Genomic DNA, 24,506 nt, shown 5'->3' with positions numbered 1-24,506 from the left:
GATGATGTGGGCTGGGATTGAGGATAGTGGAGAGCAGGAGGAGGATCAGGACTGGGGCAGGGGGCTGGGGCAAGGCTGAGGGATGCAGGCTCCGAGCGGTGCTTACCTCAAGTGGCTCCCGGAGGCAGTGGCATGTCCCTTCTCCGGCTCCTACACGGAGACGTGGCCAGGCGGTTCTGCATGCTGTCCCATCTGCAGGCACCGCCCCTGCAGCTCCCATTGGAGCACGTAGGAGCCAGAGTGGAGCCACGCCACGGCTTCTGAGAGCTGCGTTTTGCGGCCCCCGACCCAGCACTTCGGCCGAAGTGCCAGAGCGGGGCCAAGCCGGGTGATGCAGACCCAACCCAGAGTCCTAGCTGGAGCGCCGGAGCAGGGTCGAGCCACGTGGTGTGGCTCGCAGGTCGTATCTGGCCTGCGGGCTGTAGTTTGCCCACCCCGTTGTAGATCCTTGATGATGCGCTAGAGAGGTTTTAGTTGGGGGCTGTAGGTGACAGCTAGTGGCATTCTGTTACTTTCTTTGTTGGGCCAGTCTTGTAGTAGGTGACTTCTCGGTACCCTTCTGGCTCTGTCAATCTGTTTCTTCACTTCACCAGGTGGGTATTGCAGTTTTAAGAACGCTTGATCGTCTTCCTTTCCAAATGCAAACAAATGGACATAATACCAAAAGGACTGAAGGTAAAAAGCCATTACAATCAACATATCACACAGATTATAGTGAGAGATTATGCCACACACACTCAAAGAAACTGCAGAACCACCTGATCAACATCCTATACAGCAAACAAGAGAAGATTAAGAATGAACTCTCAAAACTAGAAACTCTCTTAAAAAATCAGCCTTCCACATAAACTCTTGTGGCTGCACTTTACAAAAACTAGACAAGCCATTTACAACACACATTTTGCATCTCTACAGAGGAAAAAGGACACTAAACTATCTAAACTCCTACATACCACAAGGGACCACAACAGTGCTTCCCTTAAGTCACCTAACAATATTGTTAATCTATCCAGCTATCCTCTTAGCCCGACAGAAGAGTCTGTCCTATCTCAGGTCTCTCCTTCAGCCCCACCACCCACACAAACATGATGCAGTTCTGCGGTGACCTAGAATCCTACTTTCGACATCTCTGACTCAAGGAATATTTCCAACACACCACTGAACAGCATATTAACAAGCAGGAAGCTTCCTACCAACACTACAAAAAGAAGGATTCTAAGTGGACTCCTCCTGAAGGTCGAAACAGACTGGACTTCTACACAGAGTGCTTCCATCGATGTGCACAAGCTGAAATTGTGGAAAAGCAGCATCGCTTGCCCCATAACCTCAGCCGTGCAGAACACAATGTCATCCACAGCCTCAGAAACAACTCTGACATCATAATCAAAAAGGCTGACAAAGGAGGTGCTGTTGTCATCATGAATAGGTCGGAATATGAACAAGAGGTCTGCTAGACAACTCTCTGACACCACATTCTAGAGGCCATTACCATCTGACCCCACTGAGGATTACCAAAAGAAACTACACCATCTGCTCAAGAAACTCCCTAAAGAAGCACAGGAACAAATCTACACTGACACACCCCTAGAGCCCCAGCCAGGGGTATTCTACCTGCTACCCAAAATCCATAAAACTGGGAAGCCTGGATGCCCGATCATCTCAGGCATTGGCACGCTGACAGCAGGATTATCTGGTTATGTAGACTCTCCTCAGGCCCTACGCTACCAGCCAGCTATCTTCGAGACACCACTGACTTCCTGAGGAAACCATAATCCTTTGATGATCTTCCAGAAAACACCATCCTAGCCACTATGGATGTAGAAGCCCTCTACACCCACATTCCACACAAAGATGGACTACAAACCATCAGGAATAGCATCCCAGTTACCATCACGGGAAACCTGGTGGCTGAACTTTGTACACACCCACAACTATTTCAGATCTGGGGACAATTTATACCTTCAAGTCAGTGGGACTGCTATGTGTACCCCCTTGGCCCCTCAATATGTTAACATTTTTATGGCTGACTTAGAACAACGCTTCCTCAGCTCTTGTCCCCTTATGCCCCTACTCTACTTCCGCTACACTGATGACATCTTCATCATCTGGACCCATGGGAAGGAGGCCCTTGAGGAATTCCACCAAGATTTCAATGATTTCCACCCTACCATCAACCTCAGCCTAGACCAGTCCACAGAAGAGGTCCACTTCCTAGACACTACAGTGCTAATAAGCAATGGTCACATAAACACCACCCTAATACTGGAAACCTACTGACCGCTATTCCTACCTACATGCCTCCCGCTTTCATCCAGACCACATCATACAATCCATTGTCTACAGCCAAGCTCTAAGATACCACCGCATTTGCTCCGATCCCTCAGACAGAGACAAACACTGACAGAATCTCTATCAAGCGTTCTTAAAACTGCAATACCCACCTCGTGAAGGGAAGAAACAGATTGACAGAGCCAGAAGGGTACCGAGAAGTCACTTACTACAAGACTGGCCCAACAAAGAAAGTAACAGAACACCACTAGCCGTCACCTACAGCCCCCAACTAAAACCTCTCCAGCACATCATCAAGGAGGCATGTAGGTAAGTATAGCAGTCAGTAGGTTTCCAGTATAGGGTGGTGTTTATGTGACCATTGCTTATTAGCACCCCACTTTTGAAAGAATATCCCTCAGTCTCCCAACCTGAAGCAAATACTCACCTGCAACCACACACCACACAACAAAAACACTAACCCAGGAACCTATCCTTGCAACGGGGCCCGATGCCAGCCCTGTCCACATATCATAGAATATCAGGGTTGGAAGGGACCTCAGGAGGTCATCTAGTCCAACCCCCTGCTCAAAGCAGGACCAATCCCCAATTAACTTAAATATCTATTCAAGGGACACCATCACAGGACCTACTATCAGCCACACCATCCAGGGCTCATTCACCTGCACATCTACCAATGTGATATATGCCATCATGTGCCAGCAATGCCCCTCTGCCATGTGCATTGGCCAAACCGGGCAGTCTCTAAGCAGGGGAGTGAATGGACACAGGAATCATAACATTCAAAAACCAGCAGAACACTTTAAGTCTGTTATTGAATGACCAGAGAGGCTGAAGGTGACAATTTTACAACAGAAAAGCTTTAAGAACAGACTCCAACAAGAAACTGTTGAAATAGTATTAATTTGCAAACTAGATACCATTAACTTGGGCTTGAATAGAGACTGGGAGTGGCTGGGTCATTACACAAATTGAATCTATTTCCCCATGTTAAGTATCCTCATACCTTCTTGTCAACTGTCTGAAATGGGCCATCTTGATTATCACTACAAAAGGTTTTTTTCCTCCTGCTGATAATAGCTCATCTTAGTTAATTAGCCTCTTAGAGTTGGTATGGCAACTTCCATCTTTTCATGTTCTCTGTATGTATATATATCTTCTTACTATATGTTCCATTCTAGACATCTGATGAAGTGGGCTGTAGCTCACGAAAGCTTGTGCTCCAACAAATCTGCTAGTCTCTAAGGTGCCACAAGTACTCCTGTTCTTTTTGCAGATACAGACAAACAGGGCTGCTACTCTGAAAACCATTAAAAAATTGGTTTTACATCTCTCTTTAAGAAAGCACACCTAGGAAATTACATACAAAAAAATGTTAAAAGAATGTTAGTTAGGCTACAAAGTTTCAAGCACTGTGAAAATGTTTAAAAATGCCACATTTACAGTTGCCCATAAAAACCTTAATTCAGCTCCCTTGTGTATATGCATTATGATCTTTAATTACATTATCACACAATTTTTTTCCACAGACCCTTCCTCCCATTCAGTGAACAGGCTGGATGCACCTGGGGGTCAAATTAAGGTTGCATAAGTCACCATAAATTTGGCCATTTTCTAACTTTCAAGTGTTTGACTCTGCAACCTAGTTTAATTTGCTGAAATAGAAATACATTAAAGCAAAAAATCAACGATCTTTTCAAGATTTAAAGCCACTGGAACTGGCCTTTTAAAAAAAAATTAACATTCCAGTTAACATTTAAAAAATGTTAAAATACTTAATTCACTGAGGCTGACAGAATAGATAATGAAGATAATCACTTTTCTCTTGGTTTTAATAGAAAAGCACTCACTTTTAAGCACTGTTTTGGGAATGTTTCATCACGTATTTTAAATGTTTGTGTATATTTGGAGTTTTTGCTTTCAATTGTTTAAATCCACTGTTTATATTTTCTTTATAAACAAACAAGTATATAAAACAATACATTTATATAAAGCCAGCAAAAGTAGAGTGCTTTTCCAGTTGAAATCATTGTGAAAATTTTTCTCTGTCACAGGAAAGATGGCAGTCTCCATGAAGTAAGGTTAAGCTCAGAGCCATCCATATTGCTACAGAAATGTGATAAATATATTAAAACCCAGAGTATATAATTTTTGCTGGTTTTGATATTTTCATTTGTCTGTCTGTGATGTGATAATTTTTGAATGCAGCATCTGATCAATTCCATTAGAGGATACATTGAGCCCCCTAGCATCTGATTAGCAGACCAATTAGCTTCAGCTACTGTCTTCAGATTAAAGAACCCAGCTGATGACAGCCATGAAAATCTTCCAGCATAACATCATTCATTTTAGCTCTGTTCCAAAAGATTTTAAAATGTTGACCACCTGAATGACTTATCCCCCAGATAGAAAGAAACAATACTGGTGAAGGAGAAGATGCAAATAGGACGAGCACACAGAACTCCTTACATGGGAGAGGCGAATGAGGGACCTGGCATGGAGGATGTGACGGATGGGTCACAGAAACCCCCTTGGGACTGCCACCTGATGTGCTGAGACTACCTCTGAGCCCGTTTTCCCTGCCATCTTGGGACTTCAGTACCTTGCCTTGTTGAACCAGACACACGAGTCTGCTCCAACACAAACCCAGGGTCTGAACCATGTGCCCCAAAGCTGCAGACTTAACTGAAAACAGCTTAAGAAGTGCTCCTGTCTCTAGCACCCAGACACCCAGCTCCCAATGGAATCCAAAGCCCAAATGAATCTGTTTTACTCTGTATAGAGCTCATACAGGGTAAACTCATAAATTGTCCGCCCTCTATAACACTGATAGAGAGATATGCCCAGCTGATTGCTCCCCCAGGCATTAATTACTTACTCTGGGTTAATTAATAAACAAAAGCGATCGTATTAAGTATAAAAAGTAGGATTTAAGTGGCTTCAAGTGAGGACAGAACAAAGTAAGTTACCAAGCAAAATAAAACAAAACAAGCCAGTCTAAGCCTAATACATTATGAAACCGATTACAGATAAAATCTCACCCTCAGAGATGTTCCAATAAACTTCTTTCACAGACTAGATTCCTTCTTAGTCTAGGCCCAATCCTCTCCGCGGTACAGTTCTTGTTAGCTCCAGCTCAGGTGGCAACTAGGGGATTTGTCATGACTAGAACCTCCTTTGTTCTGTTCCACCCCCTTATACAGCTTTGCACAAGGTGGGAATCTTTTGTCTCTCTGGGTCTCCACCCCTCCTTCTAAATGCAAAAGCCCCAGGTTTAAGATGGATTCCAATATCAGCTGACATGGTCACATGTCTTGTGAGACCCCAAGCCTTCATTCTTCCTGGCCTGACTCACAGAAAGGCTTGCAAGTAAACAGACCCATTTACAACCAATTGTACTAGTTGATGGGAGCCATCAAGATTCCAGACCACCATTAATGGCCCACACTTTGCATAATTACGATAGGACCTCAAGTTATATTTCATATTTCTAGTTTTAGATACAAGAATGATACATTTATAGAGACAGGATGACCACACTCAGATAAGATTTGTAATGATACCTTACAAGAGACCTTTTGCATGAAGCATATTCTATAGAATATCAGGGTTGGAAGGGACCTCAGGAGGTCATCTAGTCCAACCCCCTGCTCAAAGCAGGACCAATCCCCAATTTTTGCCCCAGATCCCTAAATGGCCCCCTCAAGGATTGAACTCACAACCCTGGGTTTAGCAGGCCAGAGCTCAAACCACTGAGCTATCCCTCCCCAAGTTACACTATATTCACACTCATTAGCATATTTTCTTAAAATCATATGGAGTGCAATGTAACAGAGGGAAAGGGGGAAACAGGGGGCACCATATGGTGGAGAGGGAAATGGGAGACAATGGGCAGAGGCACAGGGATCATACAGAGTCCTGGCAAGGAAGTGGAGGTGGGGAGAAGGGAGGCACACTGAGGTCTTGGTAGGCAGACTCAAGTATGGGAGTAGGAGGAATATGGAGCACAATAGCTCCTGGTGTTGGGGGGAGCAGTGGGAGGGGGGTACAAAGTCCCTGATATGAGGGAGAGGATAGAAGGGTTGCAGGGAGTCCCTGAAATATTGGGGGACAGGACAGTGCACACCGGGAGTTTGTGTAGGGAATGGATTGATGCAAAGAACCCCTGGTGTGTCAGTGAGCTCAGTCCACCAAAGCAACAAAGTGTGCGACCCTGTAGAACAGGCCTAATAGGATTTAAAGAGCTGTTCAAGAGAGTACCTTATTACATCCAGGTACTGTAAGAATACTAAACTTTAAATAAATAAAGAGGAGAAATAGCCTAACTTTCCAAAAAAGTTATAAAGAGAGATTCATAATGAGCCATAAAGAGAATTGTTGATAAATTCAGAATTTTTTGAACAATCCTCCCTCTTCCAAAGCTCTTTCAGATATCCGAGTCACACCAGTGAGTTCTGAGAACTCTGTAAAGCAGAGTTCCAATTTTTACTATATTTTAATTTTCAGACCATTAGTTTTATATTTTGTTTTATGGGAGAGGATTAAGACAATCTTCGTCACACTTTCAAATTGAGGAGGGATAGCTGAAAGAATACAAACTATAAAGTGGGAATTTTTTTAAACTACATAATGGGGGGCATTAGATTAGTTGTCAAAACTTTAAAATATCACCACCATAGTATCCAAGCACCTATAACATAATTTCTTCCCTAAAATTAAGCAGTTTATTGCTGTTCTCTCCATCATTCCCTCCCCTATTTTGCAAAAAGAACAGAAGTACTTGTGGCACCTTAGAGGCTAACAAATTTATTTGAGCATAAGCTTTCGTGGGCTACAGCCCACTTCCATCGGATGCATGCAGTGGAAAATACAGTAGGACGATTTTATATACACAGAGAATATGAAACAATGGGTGTTACCATATACACTGTAACGAGAGTGATCAGTTAAGGTGAGCTATTACTAGCAGGAGAAAAAAAAAATTCTGCAAATTTTAGGTTCTCAGCCGCCCATCCCCTTGAAGAGTCCCCTCTCTTTCTTATTCTCTCTGAGTAAGGGTCGCCACATGGGTAGTTAGTGTGCGGCAAGCAGGTATGCTGTAGATTTATACTCCATTTTGCCATGCACTAAATCTCTGCATGGACAAGCCCTGCAGACCAGAGGAAAGGCAAGGTTTTAAGCATCACCCACCCAATCACCAATCTTCAGCATTTGAGCGGGTGGCAGAACTGTGGTCAGCAACTGAGTAGAACTGACGTGAGCAAAGTTAGCACTGGACAAGGACAAAGTTAAACCCCAAAGAAAAGAAAAGATCACAGCTACTTGTCCTAATTGCAGCAACTGGCTGGGTAACAGGGATGGGACAATTTCCCAGCACACTACAAGAAGGCTATGACAGGGGGAAACGGGCCAGAGTTTGCTGCTATTAGGAGCCAGACCCTCCTTAGGCCTTATCTTCACTGGGAAGAAAAGGTCCTTACTCCTGGGGGCATTCTGCACCAAAAAGTTAAAAATTCTACACACAATATTTTAAAATTCTGCCAAGTTCTGCAAATTTATTTCAAAATACGGACAAACTTTTTTACAGGTAACTATACAGACACACACAAAGATTCCCCCAGGAGCAGAGAGTTAAAGAAACCCCTATGACAACCCGGTTCCTGTTTCTCTACCCCCACTCCCTCCCCCCCCACCCCTGCAAGCCCAACCGGGGGGCCAGACACCCACAACCTCTACCCCTCAGAGCCCAGCCATGGCCCCCCCAGCCAATATACTCAAACCCACTCCCCCACAGAGCACAGCTGCAGGGGCCCCCTAATCCAGATACCCACACTCCCTCCCCTCCAGAGCCCAGCTATGGGTCCCCCTTGCCCAGATACCCGCACCCACTCCCGCTCAGAGCCCAGCCACAAGGCCGCCCCTTGCCCAGATACCCACACCCCTCCTTCCCAGAACCCAGCCATGTCTCCCCCAGCCCGGACACCTGCCTTCCCCTCCCCCCAGAGCCCAGGGATCCAGAGGGAGAAACAGCCCGATGCACCACTCTCTCCTTCTCTCAGGGCATGCTGGGAACTGCAGCTGCCAGGAACACTCTAGCTCCCACTTCCTCTCCCCAGCAGTGACTTCTATGTGCCAGCTGAGCTCTGCTGGGTCCTACTGGCAGCTAGCAGCACTGCAGCCCATTTCTTTTGGGGAAAGGAAATTCTGCATGCATGTTAATTTCTGCATTGCGCAGTGGCACAGAATTCCCCCAGGAGTAAAAGGTGTATTGATAACTAGAGGCAAATTTCTAGTAGAGAAAAGGCAGTTTGTAGTTTTCATACAAATCAGTAGGTGAAGTTAGAGACTAGGCTCGCCCACAGGCTTCAACTCAACCTGCTAACGCAAGTGAAGAACACAAACTGCCTTGTCTTTACCAGGATTTTACCGTGAACTAGCTAACTTGAGTTAAGAACACTTTTTTTCTGATAGCATTAAAGATGAAGCATTAAAGGAAGGAGGAAGCTATGAGCTCAAATGGCATTTTGACAGAATTTGACTGTATAAAACCATCCTAAAATTAAGCTGATTTAGAAGCCAGGATAAAGGCTCTCTGAACTACTGACTGTTGGAAGCTGGTTTGATTAGGGTTTGAGACCACCAGCTTTGTCAGTCAACTAGATTTCTTGACTCTCAAGTACCAGGCTCTTAACTGACAATAGCTTATTTGACCTATCATATATGTCCTGGGTATGCAAAGCACATTCCGTACATCCTGACTGTAGACCAGTATCAGTAGGCCCAACACTGATATGAAAAGTAAAGGACTCCACTGGAATTTAGCATCACATTCAATTTCAAAAAACAGAAGTTTTCAGTTACTGGTGTCCTCATTTTATTTAGTGAAACAATTATCAATATTGAAACAGAAAACTAAGGTATTCATACTATGAAAGGTGGACAGTGATGACAATCTCACTAACATCTTCATAAACTGACGTCTCATGAATCACTATTATATACTACCAATTAAAAAAGATTATACAAAAGTGATAAATATGCACATGGTGCATAAAAAAGCAGCATACATACACTGGGTCGTCCAATCTGAAAGTTATTTTGTTTTCCAACTAGTTGCAACCACAAGAAAAGTTCCAGAACCACAAGGCTAATATAGTATGTCAGATGCAGTAAACTTGTAAATACATTTTAGCTTACATGCACTATTTAAAGTGTAATTACAGTCAGGAGAGTGACGATGCAAAAGTGGCATGTTCTTACTAAACAGATCCATTTTCTGTATATCTTCAAGTCACATCTGCTTACTTCATTGCCATACCAAATTACCACTGTTAGTACTTCACTCTAAATACAGGTCTGGAGAAAGGCGCTTCTACAAAATTGATGTTTATGTTTTTTGTTGAAGAATCTTTATTGCTGGCAATGAAGGGCAAAGATTCTCATGGATCATAACTTGATTTTTAAATCCCAGGCTGAGATTCCAATACTGGTAGTTAGGATAAAATTTGTAAGGTTATAAATGAAAAGACGAATTCACCGAGACAAGAAATGGGAAGTCTCAGTGTCACTTTTTTGTTTTTAACTATCATTTTTTGTACCACAAATGCACTTAACCCTAGCATGTAACTTTATTGGTCCCCAGTCTGCTCTGCCCCCAGCTCTACTCTAGCCCAGGCCCAGGTCCAGCCACTAGCTCCCGGCTATGGCTCCAGCTCCATTCCCAACCGCGGACCCCCAGTTCCAGTCCTGCCTGTGGCCCCGCTTCCAGCCGCTGCCCCAGCTTCAGCCCCACTTCTCACCCATGGCCCCCTGCTCCCACCCGTGGCCCCCTGCTCCTGACCACAGTTCCAGCCCCACTCCCAGCCACAGTTCCGCTCCTGACACTCCGCCGCAAGCCCGCTCCCGGCTGCAGACCCACTCCGGCCCCGATCGTGACTCTGAACACCCTGGAATGTTAGACTTTTTAGAATAAGCAGTTTTTAACCTAATAACCTTGATAGTGAATTAGTTCTTGAAAAGCAGTAAGTTGAGACAGCATCTTAGTTCTGAAGGTAAAGTTCTGTCACTGCTGGTGTATACTGTGTAGCAATAGGCCAGACCAGACTACGTGATTTTAATGGTCCTGAAATCTATTCAGTTGAACTACTATTGAAATCTAGTAGTTATGACAGCTACTAACAAAACAGAAGTAACGTACATAAAATACAAGAAACCAATAATTAACGTCAAGCAATTAGAATGAAATGGTATACACTCCTAGAGATTCAAAAGATCTTCAGATTAGACGTTTGGCAACTAAAGCGTCTAGACTGCTGCAGTGATTGTACTCATTCTCCAAGCAAAGGGCTCGTCAGCAGCTACCTCTAAAGCACATTTTAGCAGCATAGCCAGTGACACCAGGGTGGACCTCAGCAACCCAGGGCTGGCAAGACTTGAGAGGGCTCTCAAATATGTATTTTCTATACCAGATTACACTGCCACGAAGTGATTTAACAGATTTAAAGAGTGGATCTTTAACAAAAAAAATCTTGATTGTGAAATTATTCTGGTTTAGCAAAGAGAAAGTTTAAGTCATATTGATAGGTAAATTTTTAATCACATTTTTACACTTTGGAGCAACACTGCCAATTGACTATTTGGGATGACACCTTTTTCCAGATCAGTCATACTCAATGACAGGTTTCAGAGTAGCATCCGTTTTAGTCTGTATTCGCAAAAAGAAAAGGAGAACTTGTGGCACCTTAGCGACTAACAAATTTATTTTAGCATAAGCATCCGATGAAGTGAGCTGTAGCTCACGAAAGCTTATGCTCAAATAAATTTGTTAGTCTCTAAGGTGCCACAAGTACTCCTTTTCTTTTTGAGTCATACTCAATGTTTGCTGCTCAAGATGCAGGGGGCTTCTATACCGATTTAATGTTCCAGAAACGCAGACTGGCATCCTGACAATAATACACCAGTTGCCCTGAGAAGACGTGCTCCTTTTAAACCAGGGGGCCCATGCACATCAGCAAGACAACTCGACCAACATCTCAGTGCAGGGAACAGTCCTTAAGTACCCGACGTGTCACTGAGCAATAAACGCTGCTCGGGTTCTCTGGGGAAGCCTATTAACAATGCATTTCCCATAGAGTTTATTACACCCGTGGGGATCCCTTCCCCACGCCCCATAGTCCAGCTACTAGCCCGCACCCCCCCGGCAGCACGAGGCTATGGCGGGCGGGCATTCACCTGAGACCGTCTCTGCGGCAGCCCGCAGCGGGACGGAGGATGCGAGCCGAGGGCGCGAGAGGCGGCCGTTTGGCGAAAACACAGCCCCGGCCCGCGGCGGGGCAGCTCCAGGGCCACCGCCTCGGGCCGAGCCCCAGCGGCAGCCCGCCGGGCAACGCGGCGGAGGAGGGGCAACAGGGAAAGTTTCCGGTGACAGCTCCGCGCTGAGGGGAGCGGGCTCGGCAAGCCGGACCCGCACGGGGTGGCGGGCTCGGGCTCAAGTCCCCCTACAACTGGCCCCAAGGCCTGGAGACTCGCCCTCCGCCCCCCTTCCGCCCGGCTACAGAAACCGCCCGGCCGCAGTTTCCCCTTTTCCCCCTCCCGCTGTCTCCTCCTCCTGCCCTCCCTCACCGTCTGCTCCTGAAGCTCGGCGCTTGGCTCCCGCCGCGGTAGCTGCTTCACTCCTCCACCTCCCCAGGCCGCCCTAGCCACAATGGCCTCTCGTCGCGGCCCCCTGACGGGCCGCGCCAGGTCCGGACCCGCTGACGAGCAGCCACACTACCCAGTCACCGCTCAGCGCCTGCCGGCCGGAGCCAATCAGCCTGTGGAGGCGGGACCCTCTAGCCACTACATAAGGAAGAGGAGGCGCGGGGGGCTGCTGCAGTTAGAGGTGGGGAGGTTATGGGGTTGGTTAGTTTTAGAGGCCTCGCTGCCGCCTCGTGCTGATGGCATCGTTCGATGTCATAGTCTCCCCCTCATTGTGATGTAATCAGTGTAATATCACCTCATCCCCCCCCAATGCCATTAGGAGATGCTTGACACCCTCACTTCAGGGTAAAGCACCGTTGTCAGGGCCGTGATGTCAACCCTTCACCACAAACTGCCATGAGGTGAAGTCATGGGGGACCCTCATATTGCCACAAGGTGATGCCATCCCCTTTCCACAGTATCCATCCGATGAAGTGAGCTGTAGCTCACGAAAGCTTATGCTCAAATAAATTGGTTAGTTGCTAAGGTGCCACAAGTACTCCTTTTCTTTTTGCGAATACAGACTAACACGGCTGCTTCTCTGAAACCTCCTGTCAGGATGTCACTTGGTGCTCATTGCATCACAACATGCTGTGGTCACTTTCCATTGATGTTTTTGGGAGATGGTGGGACATGACCACTCTGCCCCTATAGAGGCACTCCAGTTATTTCAGTAACACAGGGTAGCCATATTTAGTTACTACAGAAAAGGGGAAGGAGGTCATCCTGGGGTCAGCCCTCCCCCCCATTAAAAAGATTATGAATAGTTGTAATTTCCAGCATTGGTGTAGAATGCCACATGATTTATGTATTTATTGTAAGGGATGATTTGAGCGTTGAAAGCAAAGTAAGTGAAGGGAATATTTGGGCCTCTCCCCCTGCCCCCCAACAAAAATCTACATTACAAGCCTGCTCTTCTTCCTTCCACACCTCATCCTTAGGGCGGCTTGCTGTTTAGAACAGCTACTGACCAAGAGGGGGAAAAAATCTTGACACAATCTACCCTCAATGCGTGGTGCCTTCTTAGTGATCATTTCCACCTCTACCTAGTCTCCCCTCACTGTAATTTTAAAAACCATTTTGAACACCTGAATTAATGTGCTTTACAGATGAGTCGTCAGCTTGCCTTAATACTGCACTTTTTTGCAAAGAAAACTAGTTGCTCAATAAACAGAAGAGGCCCTTTCCACCACCTGCCAAAAAATTCTGTTCTCAACAGATGCCATTGACATCCATGCCTAAAAAAAAGTACAGTGAAAGTCAAAGGGTTTTGAAAAGTAAAACAAACCCTGCTTAAGAACTATTTATCAGAAACTACTCAACAAGCTATTGTACCACTATCAACCCATTAAATTGTGTAAGTATTAAAATATCTCTATTTAAAAGCAACCCTGCAGAGAGATATCTTGTATGTATATACAAAAAATATTTTCTTAACAAGAATGTGCATGAGCCATTAAAATCACAATCAAAAACTTGAATTAAGGTAATTCTTGAATGTTCTGATGTGACAACCCATTAGAGTATTTCACTCTTACAATTACTACATTCCCTTGAGGTTTATAATAGTTCCTCAATAGTGCTAGTCCAAAACTATGTTTACATAATGTTAAAGGGGGAATGCAACATTTTTGCAAATATGTATAGTTTAAGACAGGGTGGATTTGATTTAAATCACTCATCAGGAAGACGTGATTTAATCATGGTTTTTCTACATAAAAGTACATTCTTGTTGATTGTTATAACCTTAATGCATATTTTTCACAACTCAGAGATAGATGTAAGGTTTCATTTTTAGAAGGTACACACTATACATTTTTAAACAGTGATTTATTTTGAAAACTTCAGCTTAGTTTTACAGCTATATCAGAAAATTAAGGATTGTTTGGTTGGTTATTTCATTTACCAAACGTAATTGAAGCAGATATTTATGAAGTCATTGGGAGGTGAACTATCTGCAATGCAACAGGTTAATCGTAAATATTTGGAGGATTTTCTTCCATGCCGTATTAGGAGAACACCACCAGACAGGCATTTACATTGTTTTATTCAACGAAAACATTAAGTATTCTAGATTTTATTTCTTCAACAGCAAACATAATATTTTAACAAAACAGGCATATGTCCCTCGCTTCTCACATTTATCTCCAGACTTCTTCTCCTTGTCCAGATCTATTCCGCCCCCAACAATCTTCTATTCATTGAACTTCTTGAAACTTTGCACTTTTAGAGAGAGGTAAGGGATTAACTCTATGTACACAAATTTGCAGAGGGACAATAGAGTTGAGGTCTGTTTTTTCTCACCTCTATATATTTTAAAACATTTTTTGCTGTTAACAAGCATGATACCTCTGGAGACACAAATCCACAGTCTGAGAACTGCAAAACTAAACATCTCTAATGGTATCTTCGAGACCAGAGGTGGACAAAGTACAGCCTGCGGGCCACAGCTGGCCTGCAGGACTGTCCTGCCCGGCCCCTGAGACCCCAGCTCCTCCCCCCGTCCCCTCTCCCCCGCAGCCACGAGGATGCACGGGCAGCATGGCTTGTGCCAGCCCACCTCCCAGGCTTTCCAATAAGCCTGCTGCTCTGAGCGGCATAGTAAGGGGGGGGGGGTGGATAAGGGTAAGAGGTCCTGGGAGGCAGATGGGATGGTTGGAGCTTCAGGGGGCGTTGGATGAGGGTGGGGTCCGGGGGGGGGGGCAGTCAGGGGGTGGGAATTGGGAGGGAGTGGAGGCCAGGCTTTTTGTGGAGACACAGCCTTCCCTACCTGGCCTTCCATGCCGTTTCGCAACCCCAGCGTGGCCCTCGGTCCAAAAAGTTTTCCCATCCCTGTTCTAGACTGAGCACTGAGTCCCATTGGGTAGATAGAAAGATTAACCTAAATCTATACAGACCCCATAAAATTGGGTCCCTAATCCATGAACTATTGGAACTCATTTACAAAACTTTTCTTCAACATTACATGAATATATTGTCTCATACTATAGAATTACACTTTATAATCCCTAGTCCATGATGAGATCTTTGAGCTATAATGTATCTATCTTTAAATGGTTTTTGAGGGGAAAAAAAGCTTTATAAAAAATCCAAATAAAAAAAATCAATTTTTTTATTTTATTTTTTAAAGTTATTGATTGTTATCCACGCTAGTTTAAGATCAGAAATTAAAAGATTAGGTATAACTTTCTATATTACCAAAAAAATCTCATTTTCATGTTTGGTATAAGAATTTAAACTACAGATGTAGTGCACTATGAATGGATTTTACTGTATATTGCCTATTTTAAAGAGAGCCACAATATCTGAAGATCAGAAGTCCAGCTTTGAAGGATGACTTGAATTCTATCAATCAGTGAGTCTACTGTGGCTAGGATTTGCCGTTGATATTAACATGCTTCAGCGTAGAAGCTGATCAGCAGCTGGGCTTGAGTTCCCATGATATAGTATTGCAGTTATCCAACTGTACAGGACGATGGGGAGTATTTGATAACAGGACATTTGAGGAGACACTGAGAATTTCTGTATCAAAACAGAACAGCATTCCTGTGTGATATGATACCAAAACATCAAGGAGGATTGCCCCCGCACCCGGTGTAGTTTTCAGGATCTGTGATGCCTGCTCAAGATGAACAAAGTATTCCAAGATTCTTGCCCATAGGGAAAGCTGGAAACCAACTCTTACACCAAGGTCTGCTTACACCTAACTTAATGATGTACATAAACGTTTGTTGGCATGAGTCAAATGGAGGCTGGAAATTTTTGAAAGGTTTTAAGCTACAAATGCAAGTGAGATTTTTTTCTTCACATGAAAGGCATAAATGTTATGACTATAAGTAGTAAAAATGTCTTCTTGTTTAAAATTGTGGGAAACGTCTAACTCAGCCATATCAAAGGAGGACACAATACAAAGAGCTGGAAGTTCAAATGAGAATATAATATTTAGTCTCCTTTGAGGGCTACAACATATCTGCACCCAAAGATTTCTAAGGTGCTTATCAAACCTCATAGATTCCAAGACCAGAAAAGACCATTGTGATGATCTAGTCTGGCCTATATAACCTGGGCCATAGAATGTCCCTCAAATAATACCTAGAGCTTCTCTTTTTAAGATCAAGATTTGATGTTTTTCTAACATTGTCAGCAATGGAGAATCCACCATGACCCTGGTGGATTCTTCCAATAGTAAAATTACCTTCACTGTCAAAAATGTATGCCTTATTTCCAGTATGAATTTGTCTAGCGTCAACTTTGAGCCATTGGATCATGTACACCTTTCTCTACTAGACTGCAAAGCCCATTATTAAATATTTTCCCCCCACATGTAGGTACTTCTAGATTAATCAAGCTACCCCTTACTTCTCTTTGTTAAGATAAGGAGATAAGATTCAAAGAACTTTATCACCATAAAAACATGTTTTCTAATCCTTTAATCATTCTCATGACTCTTCGCTGAACCCTCTCCAATTTATCAACGTTCTTCTTGAATTGTGGGCACTAAATTGAACATGGCATTCCAGCAGCAGTCGCATCAGTGCCAAATGTAGAGGTAAATATAACCTAACTCCTACTCTACTTATATCTACTGAGCTGGATGGTATTTTTGTATAAGTTAATTACTACACATAATTATTAAGCTTACCTTAGCTGTGTATGTACCTCAAAGGAAATAATTCAACTGGGACTGGGATTGTGCTAAGTATTGTACATACATGCAGTAAAAGTCTGCAGTCTAACTAGTCAAGAAACACAGGTGGGAGAAAGGAAAAATTATGCCCATTTTACAAACAAGGAACTGAAGCAGAGAGAGATTAGGTGACTTGTCCAATGCCACACAGAAAGCCTGTAGCATAGTTTAACCCAGATTTTGAAATCCTGTCCACTGTCTTAAGTACAAGACCATTCTCTAAAATGAAGCCTTGGACAGCACTTTACTCATTTTTCATTCTTGCAAAAATAAGTGATTGTTTTAATATTCTGATTGTACAAAGATTAAGAAAATGTATCTGCAAAGCTGGAAAAGCAGATGATATTGTACTGAAGAGTACTTACTGTATACTCATTTCTTTCATCACCAGTTTGGAATGGGCAGGAATCAGGTAAAAAGACTACACACACACACACACAAAGAGTTTACATTCTCTATTTTCTTTAATTGAATAGGAATTTGATTGTACAATCTTTTAACAGAAGCATTGTAACCCACTTGAAAATACCCAGTTCCCTTATTTTGTTGCACAGTACATTCCATGCAGATGAAGTTGGGACTGCACATGAATCAAACTGTTGATCTGGTTTAGGTGAACTTTTAGTAGAATAAATCTGAAGTCTTAAGGAGTCTCTTTGGGAATTTTCAGCCACAGCAGAGGGGTGGGAAAAAGAGGATTAACAGAAATATTAGGTGCAGTGGAAAGTGTCCAGAAAAGCAAGGAGAAAAAAAGAAAGGTGAGGAAGGGAAACCCTCAAAGGCCACAGATTTCCAGTTCAAAGATAAAAAATTTTAGAAAGTGACTCTGTACACAAAATTAATAAATGTTAAATGCCCAGAATTTACATTCTGGGCATTACCAATGCTACAGATAAGAAACATACGGAAAAAAATAATTTAAAAAGCTATACAATTGTACTTATAAATATTTAGTCTTTAAAACTAGTTAAGTAGTGTTGGCCAAAAATATTCACAGTTACTCTGACCAGAGCTGTATATATTATATATATTGCACAGTAGTAAAAAAGTTCATTCATTATACCTGTGTAAACAATTATTTTTCTCTTCTTCTTTGGCAATTTTTAGGATTTAGAGGAACAACATTTGCCAGAAGCAAAAGCACTTGGGTACAAGGCACATCAAAAGCTTTTAAAACAGCATTAAAAACAAGTTAAAAACGGTACCATTAACTGGAAAGTTTTGGGGATCATTCCACTTAACATTATGGAACTATCAATTAAAAACAGGAGTAAAATTTAGAACTTTGTGGGGAAAAACAAAAAACCCACCACACTATTGTGGGTTGTTTATTCCACAGTCACAGATTTGGCCAGATTTCTTGGAAAGTCCACCTGGAACGAACAACAGATTTTCATTATATGGTAGTTAAAGCAATCTTCTACGTTTGTTGAATTAATTCAATTTGTGTGCACACATGCATGCAACAATGAATTCTGCCGCCCATCTGTCCTAACACCAGTGAATTCACAAGAATATTAATTCAAAAAGTTTGAGATTTTAAATCCACAAAAAAGGTCAAAAGCTGCCTTATAATCCATCCCTCCTTGAATATATGGATTACTATGATACTGGGGTGGGAAAACTTTTTGGGCCGAGGGCCACATCTGGGTGGGGAAATTGTATGCAGGGCAAGGGGTTGGGGGTGCACGAGGGAGTGTGGGTGCAGTGTGCAGGAACAGGCTCAGGGCAAGGGATTGGGGCAGAGGAGGGGTGCAGGGTGTATGAGGGGGGCTCAGGGCAGGGGTGCAGGAGGGGTGCAGACTGTGGGAGGGAGCTCAGGACAGGGAGTTGGGATGCAGGAGGGGTGCGAGGTGCAGGCAGGGGGCTCAGGGCAGGTGGTTGGGGGCAGGAGAGGTTTGGGCACCAACCCAGCGCCACTTACCTAAAGTGGCTCTGGGGTGGCGGTGGCGTGCACCAGGGCCAGGGCAGGCTCCCTGCCTGCCTGCGCTGGCCGCACGCTGTGCCGCTCTGCTCCGAGAAGCGGCCAGTACCACAACCCTGCGCAGCCCTAGGATGGGACGCACAGGGCTTCACGCACTGCCCTTGCCACGCCTCTAGGTACCTCCCCGAAGCTCCCATTGGCCATGGTTCCCTGTTCCCAGCCAATGGGAGCTGTGGGGGGCGGGGCCTGGAGGCAAGGCCAATGCACTGAGCCCTCTGCCCCAGGACCGCAGGGACGTGGTGCCGGACGCTTCTGAGAGCGGTACGGGGCCTGCGGCACCACGGGGGGCAGTCCTGCAGGACGGATCCATACCTCTGAGGGGCCAGATCTGTCCCGTAGTTTGCCCACCCCTGCTATGATAAAACACCTTGTCATATAATAAAATTTAAGAGAGGCATTGGAACAGACTCTCCAAGAATGGTCACCATTCAGAGGTCCATATTCTTAGTAAATTTTATGAAAGTGTATCACACATGCTCCTTGAATAAATTTCACTTAACCTGGAAGTATTTCCTGAAAATAAATTGCAGACTTCTGTCTAATGACAGATCATTTGCTCAATTTCACTCTAGAAAAATGGATTTTTTATACTCCAGTTAAAAGTAGCTTAAGTTAGAATTTCAGTACAAACCCCCTATCTTGACTAACTAGAGCACAGTTATTCCCTTGTTAAAATACATTAAGTATTCCCCTCTCTTTAGGCTGGTTGGAGGAAGTTCACAAGCACGTTTCTCTAACTGCAGTACCTAAATATAGAAGACACTTACATCATATCCTCGAAGAACAGCCAGGTGGAATGAAAGCAGCTGTAGGGGAATAACACTCAAGACTCCTTGGAGACAGTCAACTGTGTGTGGGAGCTCAATAGTTTTGTATGCAAATTTTGAACTTTCAGTATCTTCTCTAGAAGACAGAATAATTGGGCGACCCTACAAATAAAATGTAATAATGAAGAGTGGTGACATACAACAACTTTTTTGGGGAGTATGTTGCTGGTTTCTGAAATACCTATAGTATATTTTGAAAGCATTACTCAAACATAAAGAAAGAAAAATGTCAATGCAGGTTTATTTTATAGGAAACTAGGTGCTTGTTTACATGGTGGTATTTTTAATTTAATCTCGATTTTAACTTTAGCACCATATATAGCTTTATTATTATTCCAACTGCATTTTTACAAGTCACTCTTCACCACTGGTGTCAACTTTTAATGTTATATTATAATCAGATGGTAAATGCATCTGATTTGATGATTAGACAAAACCACCATCACATTCTGTTTCTGAAGTGTGATCAGTAGTATCATATTTCAACATGCAAAACATCTCTCCATATGATAGTGCTCACTAGACAGCTTACCTGTCGAGCAATGACCTGTTGCAGTGCATTCTGGCACTTGGTGAAGCAGGGATCCTTCATAATTACCATGATAACAGGCATATGTTTATCTACAAGAGCCAGTGGTCCATGCTTTAATTCACCCGCCAGGATACCTTCGGAGTGCATGTACGTTATCTCCTTGATTTTCTAGAAAGCAAATGTCAGAGCATTAAGGGCAAAACAGGTAAGAACCTCAGAGCAAAAACAGATACAAACGTGAATGTTACCTTATTTCCATGTTTAAACAGCTAACAGGTTAATTCTAACATGCTCTTTTCAGAAATGGATTTATTTCATCTTAAGACAAACTAATTCCCAAACTTATTTTTGGCAAAATTATCTTAATTTCAGTTCTATGAAAGTGGTGTAGTCATTTCATGAGTTATGTCTGACAGAAATCAATGGGAGTCTTTGACTGGGGCAAAAAAATAGCCAGATGGGGTAGGAGTGACTAGGTATAGTCAAAGAAATTTGCAACATAGATTGAGACGTGTTAAAAATGGCCAGAGTTACAGACAGTTCTCAGGTTTATATTTGAGAATCAGTCAAGTCTTTAGAGAATGGTGATCATTTCTGACCAGACATACTGTATCATCTGATAGTCCTAGTGAGAGAGGTTTACTGCGAAGATGGTGCAGCATAAAAGGTTCACACATTTTTTCTCCTTAGCCATACATGTTTTTGGAATTTTTTAAAAATCACTATACATTATATTTGCCGGTATACAGTACATTTGCAGATGGAGCAAAAAAGCAATGGGAAGGGGAGTGAAAGAATTAAAAGTTGATCGCCGAAGTAACTGGTACAGTTAATTCTAATCCAAAAATGTAATTACAGGAAAAAGAAGAAAGCTATATTATATATGTAAATAGGACCTTACGTTTTCAAAAGCATACCCACCAATGCTCCTTCCAGGCAAGTTGCATAGTTATAGCCACGACCCATAACCAAGAGCGATCTCTGTTTGTACAATTCAAGGGCCAAGTCATGTATTTTCTCATCCAAAGACAAGACTTCTTTAATCATCTCTATCAGATAATGTAACAAAAGAGAATGTAGCATGAATGCCATTATTCCATGTTTATTAGCTTGACAGTATTTCAATCTGTTTCAATGAAGCAGTAACAGTGGACTCAATTACATGAATTTAAAAACTTATTTACAAACCTGCAAAGTTATGAAGGCTGGACAGAGACTACTGGATTCTAAAAGTTCCTATTTGATCTAGTTTCCACATGATCCATTTAGTATTTTTAAATATACTTTTATAATTCTCTCCGGAACTTGTTTTGTATAAGCTTGATTTATTTCAGCAATGATTTAAGCAAAATAGTAAATACTCTAAATTACTTTAAAAAGGAACTTATATCCGAAAAAACATTCACTACAATTTACATTAAGAGTAAGACATTTCTCGGTTTTCCAATTTATTTACTTGGTGTCCATTTATATGACAGCTCTGAGTAGAAGTCACAGTTTTCAGAGTTTTACAACTATCAGTTTTCCTTATTATGCATACCTTTCATGAAGCCATAGGAAACAGAAACATTGTAAGTTGTAATGTGATTTTAAAAAGACAGGTAGCAGGAGGAAGGATTATACAGAGACAGACGTACTACTTAAAATCAAGTAAATATCACCACTTTACTTCAAAGAATTGTATTCCAGAATGAGGGAAAATCTCAGTGCACTAATGAGCTCTAATACTTGGAATAGTAAAAAAGTATGAACTTCAAATATACCAGGTAATGTTTGCAGCCCACTGATGATCTCCTGTCTCCTACTCTGCAAAGAAATTCTGTCTTCAGACATCATGAGGCCAAACATTACAAGAGAGATGAACTGGCTGGTGTAAGCCTACAGACAAAAACACAATGTTACTAGACTTGACTGCTAATGCAACCTAAATCTTAACTACCAATATATTAACATTTTGATGGGATTTCCCAGAGGAAAGGTATAAAAAGCCACAGTAAATAGAGTTACCTTTGTGCTTGCCACACCTATTTCAGGGCCTGCATTGATATGTACACCACAGTCAGTCTCCCTGGATATTGAGCTTCCCACGGTATTTGTAATGCCAACTGTTAGAGCCCGACGATCCTTACAATACCGCAAGGCCATAAGCGTATCTGCAGTTTCACCTACAGAACAAGCAGTTTGACATTTAAATTTAAACACAGAACAGCAAGAGCACTGGGAAACTTTAAATCTGTCATATTCAAGGTTACTTCAGGCTCTAACCAATTGAATCCAGTTGTGCACAACAGAAAATGTTTGTAAACATGACTGAAAACATTTACACTGAAACCTCATTTCAGCATTATTCACAAGCTGTTTCTACTTTTGATTCATGCCACTGATTTGAAAAGCAAGATTTGCATCCAATAGAGAGTTCTGATACCTTTAATTATTCTCCTCCATTGTTTTATTTCAAATTAAGACATTCAGACAGAAATAAGTTTTATTTATTGGATTTTTTATACTTTGCTACATGCCTCCATTCAGATAGGGATGAACAGTCAAGGCAACTCACCTGACTGACTTATAAAAAAGGACACATCATCCCTGAACACAGGCGTGTTTCTATCCAGGAAGTCACTAGCAAGTTCCACCATCACAGGCAGCTCTGTCAACTCTTCCAACACTTGTCGGGTCTATAGTCAGTAAGCACAGGACACTTTTTAATACTGCCATCCACATCAATACTTTATAGTTTAAGAGTGGGAGAGGGGAGACAAGGATGAGTATATTTACAAAACTTATTAAGATAAAGGTTTTATTTATTCCTGTTATAGAACATAGGGCAGCTGTAATTACTGATCAGTTTCAATCAGTAGCATCAAGGAGCAGAAAGTTTAATTTCTGGTATGGTAGATCATAGTAAATCTGTGTTAAAACAAAAAGTGTTTAACACTAAGTGTTAGGTGCAGAGGAAAGGGGAAGGAAAGCTACATATACTTTCAGACTCCCATACCAAGGGCTTAAGAAAGAAAGCTGTTCTCTAAACCACAAAGTTAAGTATTCCATCTATTTTAGAGCAGGTTGAACGTACAGCTACTGCAGCATGATAGCTGGTCCCACAGCCAATAATGATCAGTCGGCGGCATCTTCTGATTTCTTTCAAGTGGTCCTTCAGACCACCCAACAGAACTGTAGTCACCCCCAACAAAAAGAAAAAAGTATACTTCAGCAAGGGATTTTATTATTAAGCCAATGTGTTAAAAATGTTTGTTATAAGCCAACAAAACTTTAATAATTAAATATTCCAAGCTACCTGATTTGGTCTCAAAATTCACCCTGCCTCTCATGGTATTGACAACAGATTCTGGTTGTTCAAAGATTTCCTTCTGCATGAATGCACTGAAGTTACCTGTTTAGACAAACACAAAGGTTTCAGTTGTTTTTGTTATTTCAATTATGGAGTCAACTTTTAGGATGACCTGTAGAAGCATGCTGGTTTGGATAAAGCGTTAATGTAACATCTCACCAGTTGTGCCTGGATGGAGATTTAGGGATAGAGCAGGGAAGAAGAGTAGGCTATTTGCTCCATTTAACGGGATTAGTTTTCCCTAAAAAGAACAATCTAATAAATGTGTTTTGGAGGAAGTTGTAAACAGAAATAGTTTCTTTGTAATCAAAGTTCTGATGTGTTGTGTTATAGCTTTGTCAGATCAGTCCAGGCTTATGAGTACTGAACACATTAAAAACTAAACAAAAAAACTACATAGGGCACAAATTTAATGTCATAATCTACAGGGGCAGGTAGTACCATGCACTCTCTATCCTCCCTTTGTTCAGATGTCCTGGGATTGCCAGCTTCCAGGAAGGACTTTAAAGTCATTATATGATCAGATGGCAATTTTCTTGGGGTATAAATCCCCCACACTCCAATATCAGGAAGACTATCCACCTTTGAATAGGCTATATTTGTAAATGTTCCAACTTACCTTTCATGATTTGCTGCAATTCCATCTGCAAAGTCTGGATTGCTCGAGAGGGGTCATCACTAGCCGAACGTTTTAGCCGATGGATAGAAAGTTTCCCATCAGCCACTGCTGCAATGTCATCATCTTCTAGGAAAATTACTCTGTTGGTGTGTTCAATGATAGCACTACAGAAAGACAGGCAAACAGAGAAGAGACAGATTTATATTTGGAACAGTATTTCAGCGGGCAGCAGAAATAGGATTAAAAAACAAAGCTACCCTCCATTCTAGCTACACATACATTGCTGGTAGTTGTGGCTTAAACTCGCTTTGACTACTTGCATTAGATATATTTTACATCAGAGGCAGAAAGGCTAGAGATTGGCAAGCATACACTAGCATACAGCTCAAAAACTGGTGGTGGTCTATTAAAAGCTCTTTCCTACCTATGGTACAAGTTTTCCCATCCTTAACAAATAAGTAGACTAGTTACCAGTTGG

The 24,506-nt window shown here is 42.4% G+C and overlaps 2 protein-coding genes across 9 annotated transcripts in view; both read right to left on the bottom strand.

Moving 5' to 3' along the window:
* The window catches only part of MAPK9 (mitogen-activated protein kinase 9), a 49,362-nt gene extending 37,330 nt beyond the window's left edge, over positions 1-12,032 (bottom strand). For 4 of the 6 annotated variants that reach the window (XM_048860184.2, XM_048860183.2, XM_075131264.1 and 1 more), the window contains exon 1: positions 11,911-12,032. The gene's annotated coding sequence lies outside the window, so the exon portion shown is untranslated. Of the gene's footprint in view, positions 1-11,520; positions 11,666-11,910 lie in introns of those variants that run through there. The other 2 variants (XM_048860189.2, XM_048860185.2) reach the window with 2 other exon arrangements.
* Positions 12,033-17,159: 5,127 nt separating this feature from the next.
* GFPT2 (glutamine-fructose-6-phosphate transaminase 2) overlaps positions 17,160-24,506 on the bottom strand; it is a 101,283-nt gene continuing 93,936 nt past the window's right edge. For all 3 annotated transcript variants that reach the window (XM_048862436.2, XM_075131262.1, XM_075131261.1), the window contains 10 exons: positions 24,029-24,192; positions 23,356-23,451; positions 23,134-23,231; positions 22,615-22,735; positions 22,065-22,222; positions 21,821-21,935; positions 20,979-21,106; positions 20,058-20,225; positions 19,466-19,627; positions 17,160-18,087 (listed from right to left, as the gene is read on the bottom strand). In XM_048862436.2, coding sequence (XP_048718393.1) covers positions 18,043-18,087; positions 19,466-19,627; positions 20,058-20,225; positions 20,979-21,106; positions 21,821-21,935; positions 22,065-22,222; positions 22,615-22,735; positions 23,134-23,231; positions 23,356-23,451; positions 24,029-24,192 — 1,255 coding nt within the window. In that variant the 3' untranslated portion in view covers positions 17,160-18,042. The remainder of the gene's footprint in view (positions 18,088-19,465; positions 19,628-20,057; positions 20,226-20,978; positions 21,107-21,820; positions 21,936-22,064; positions 22,223-22,614; positions 22,736-23,133; positions 23,232-23,355; positions 23,452-24,028; positions 24,193-24,506) is intronic.

This window comes from Caretta caretta, chromosome 8, assembly GCF_965140235.1.
Source record: "Caretta caretta isolate rCarCar2 chromosome 8, rCarCar1.hap1, whole genome shotgun sequence".
NCBI classification, from domain to species: Eukaryota; Metazoa; Chordata; order Testudines; family Cheloniidae; genus Caretta; species Caretta caretta.
This window is presented reverse-complemented; position numbering and strand designations above follow the sequence as displayed.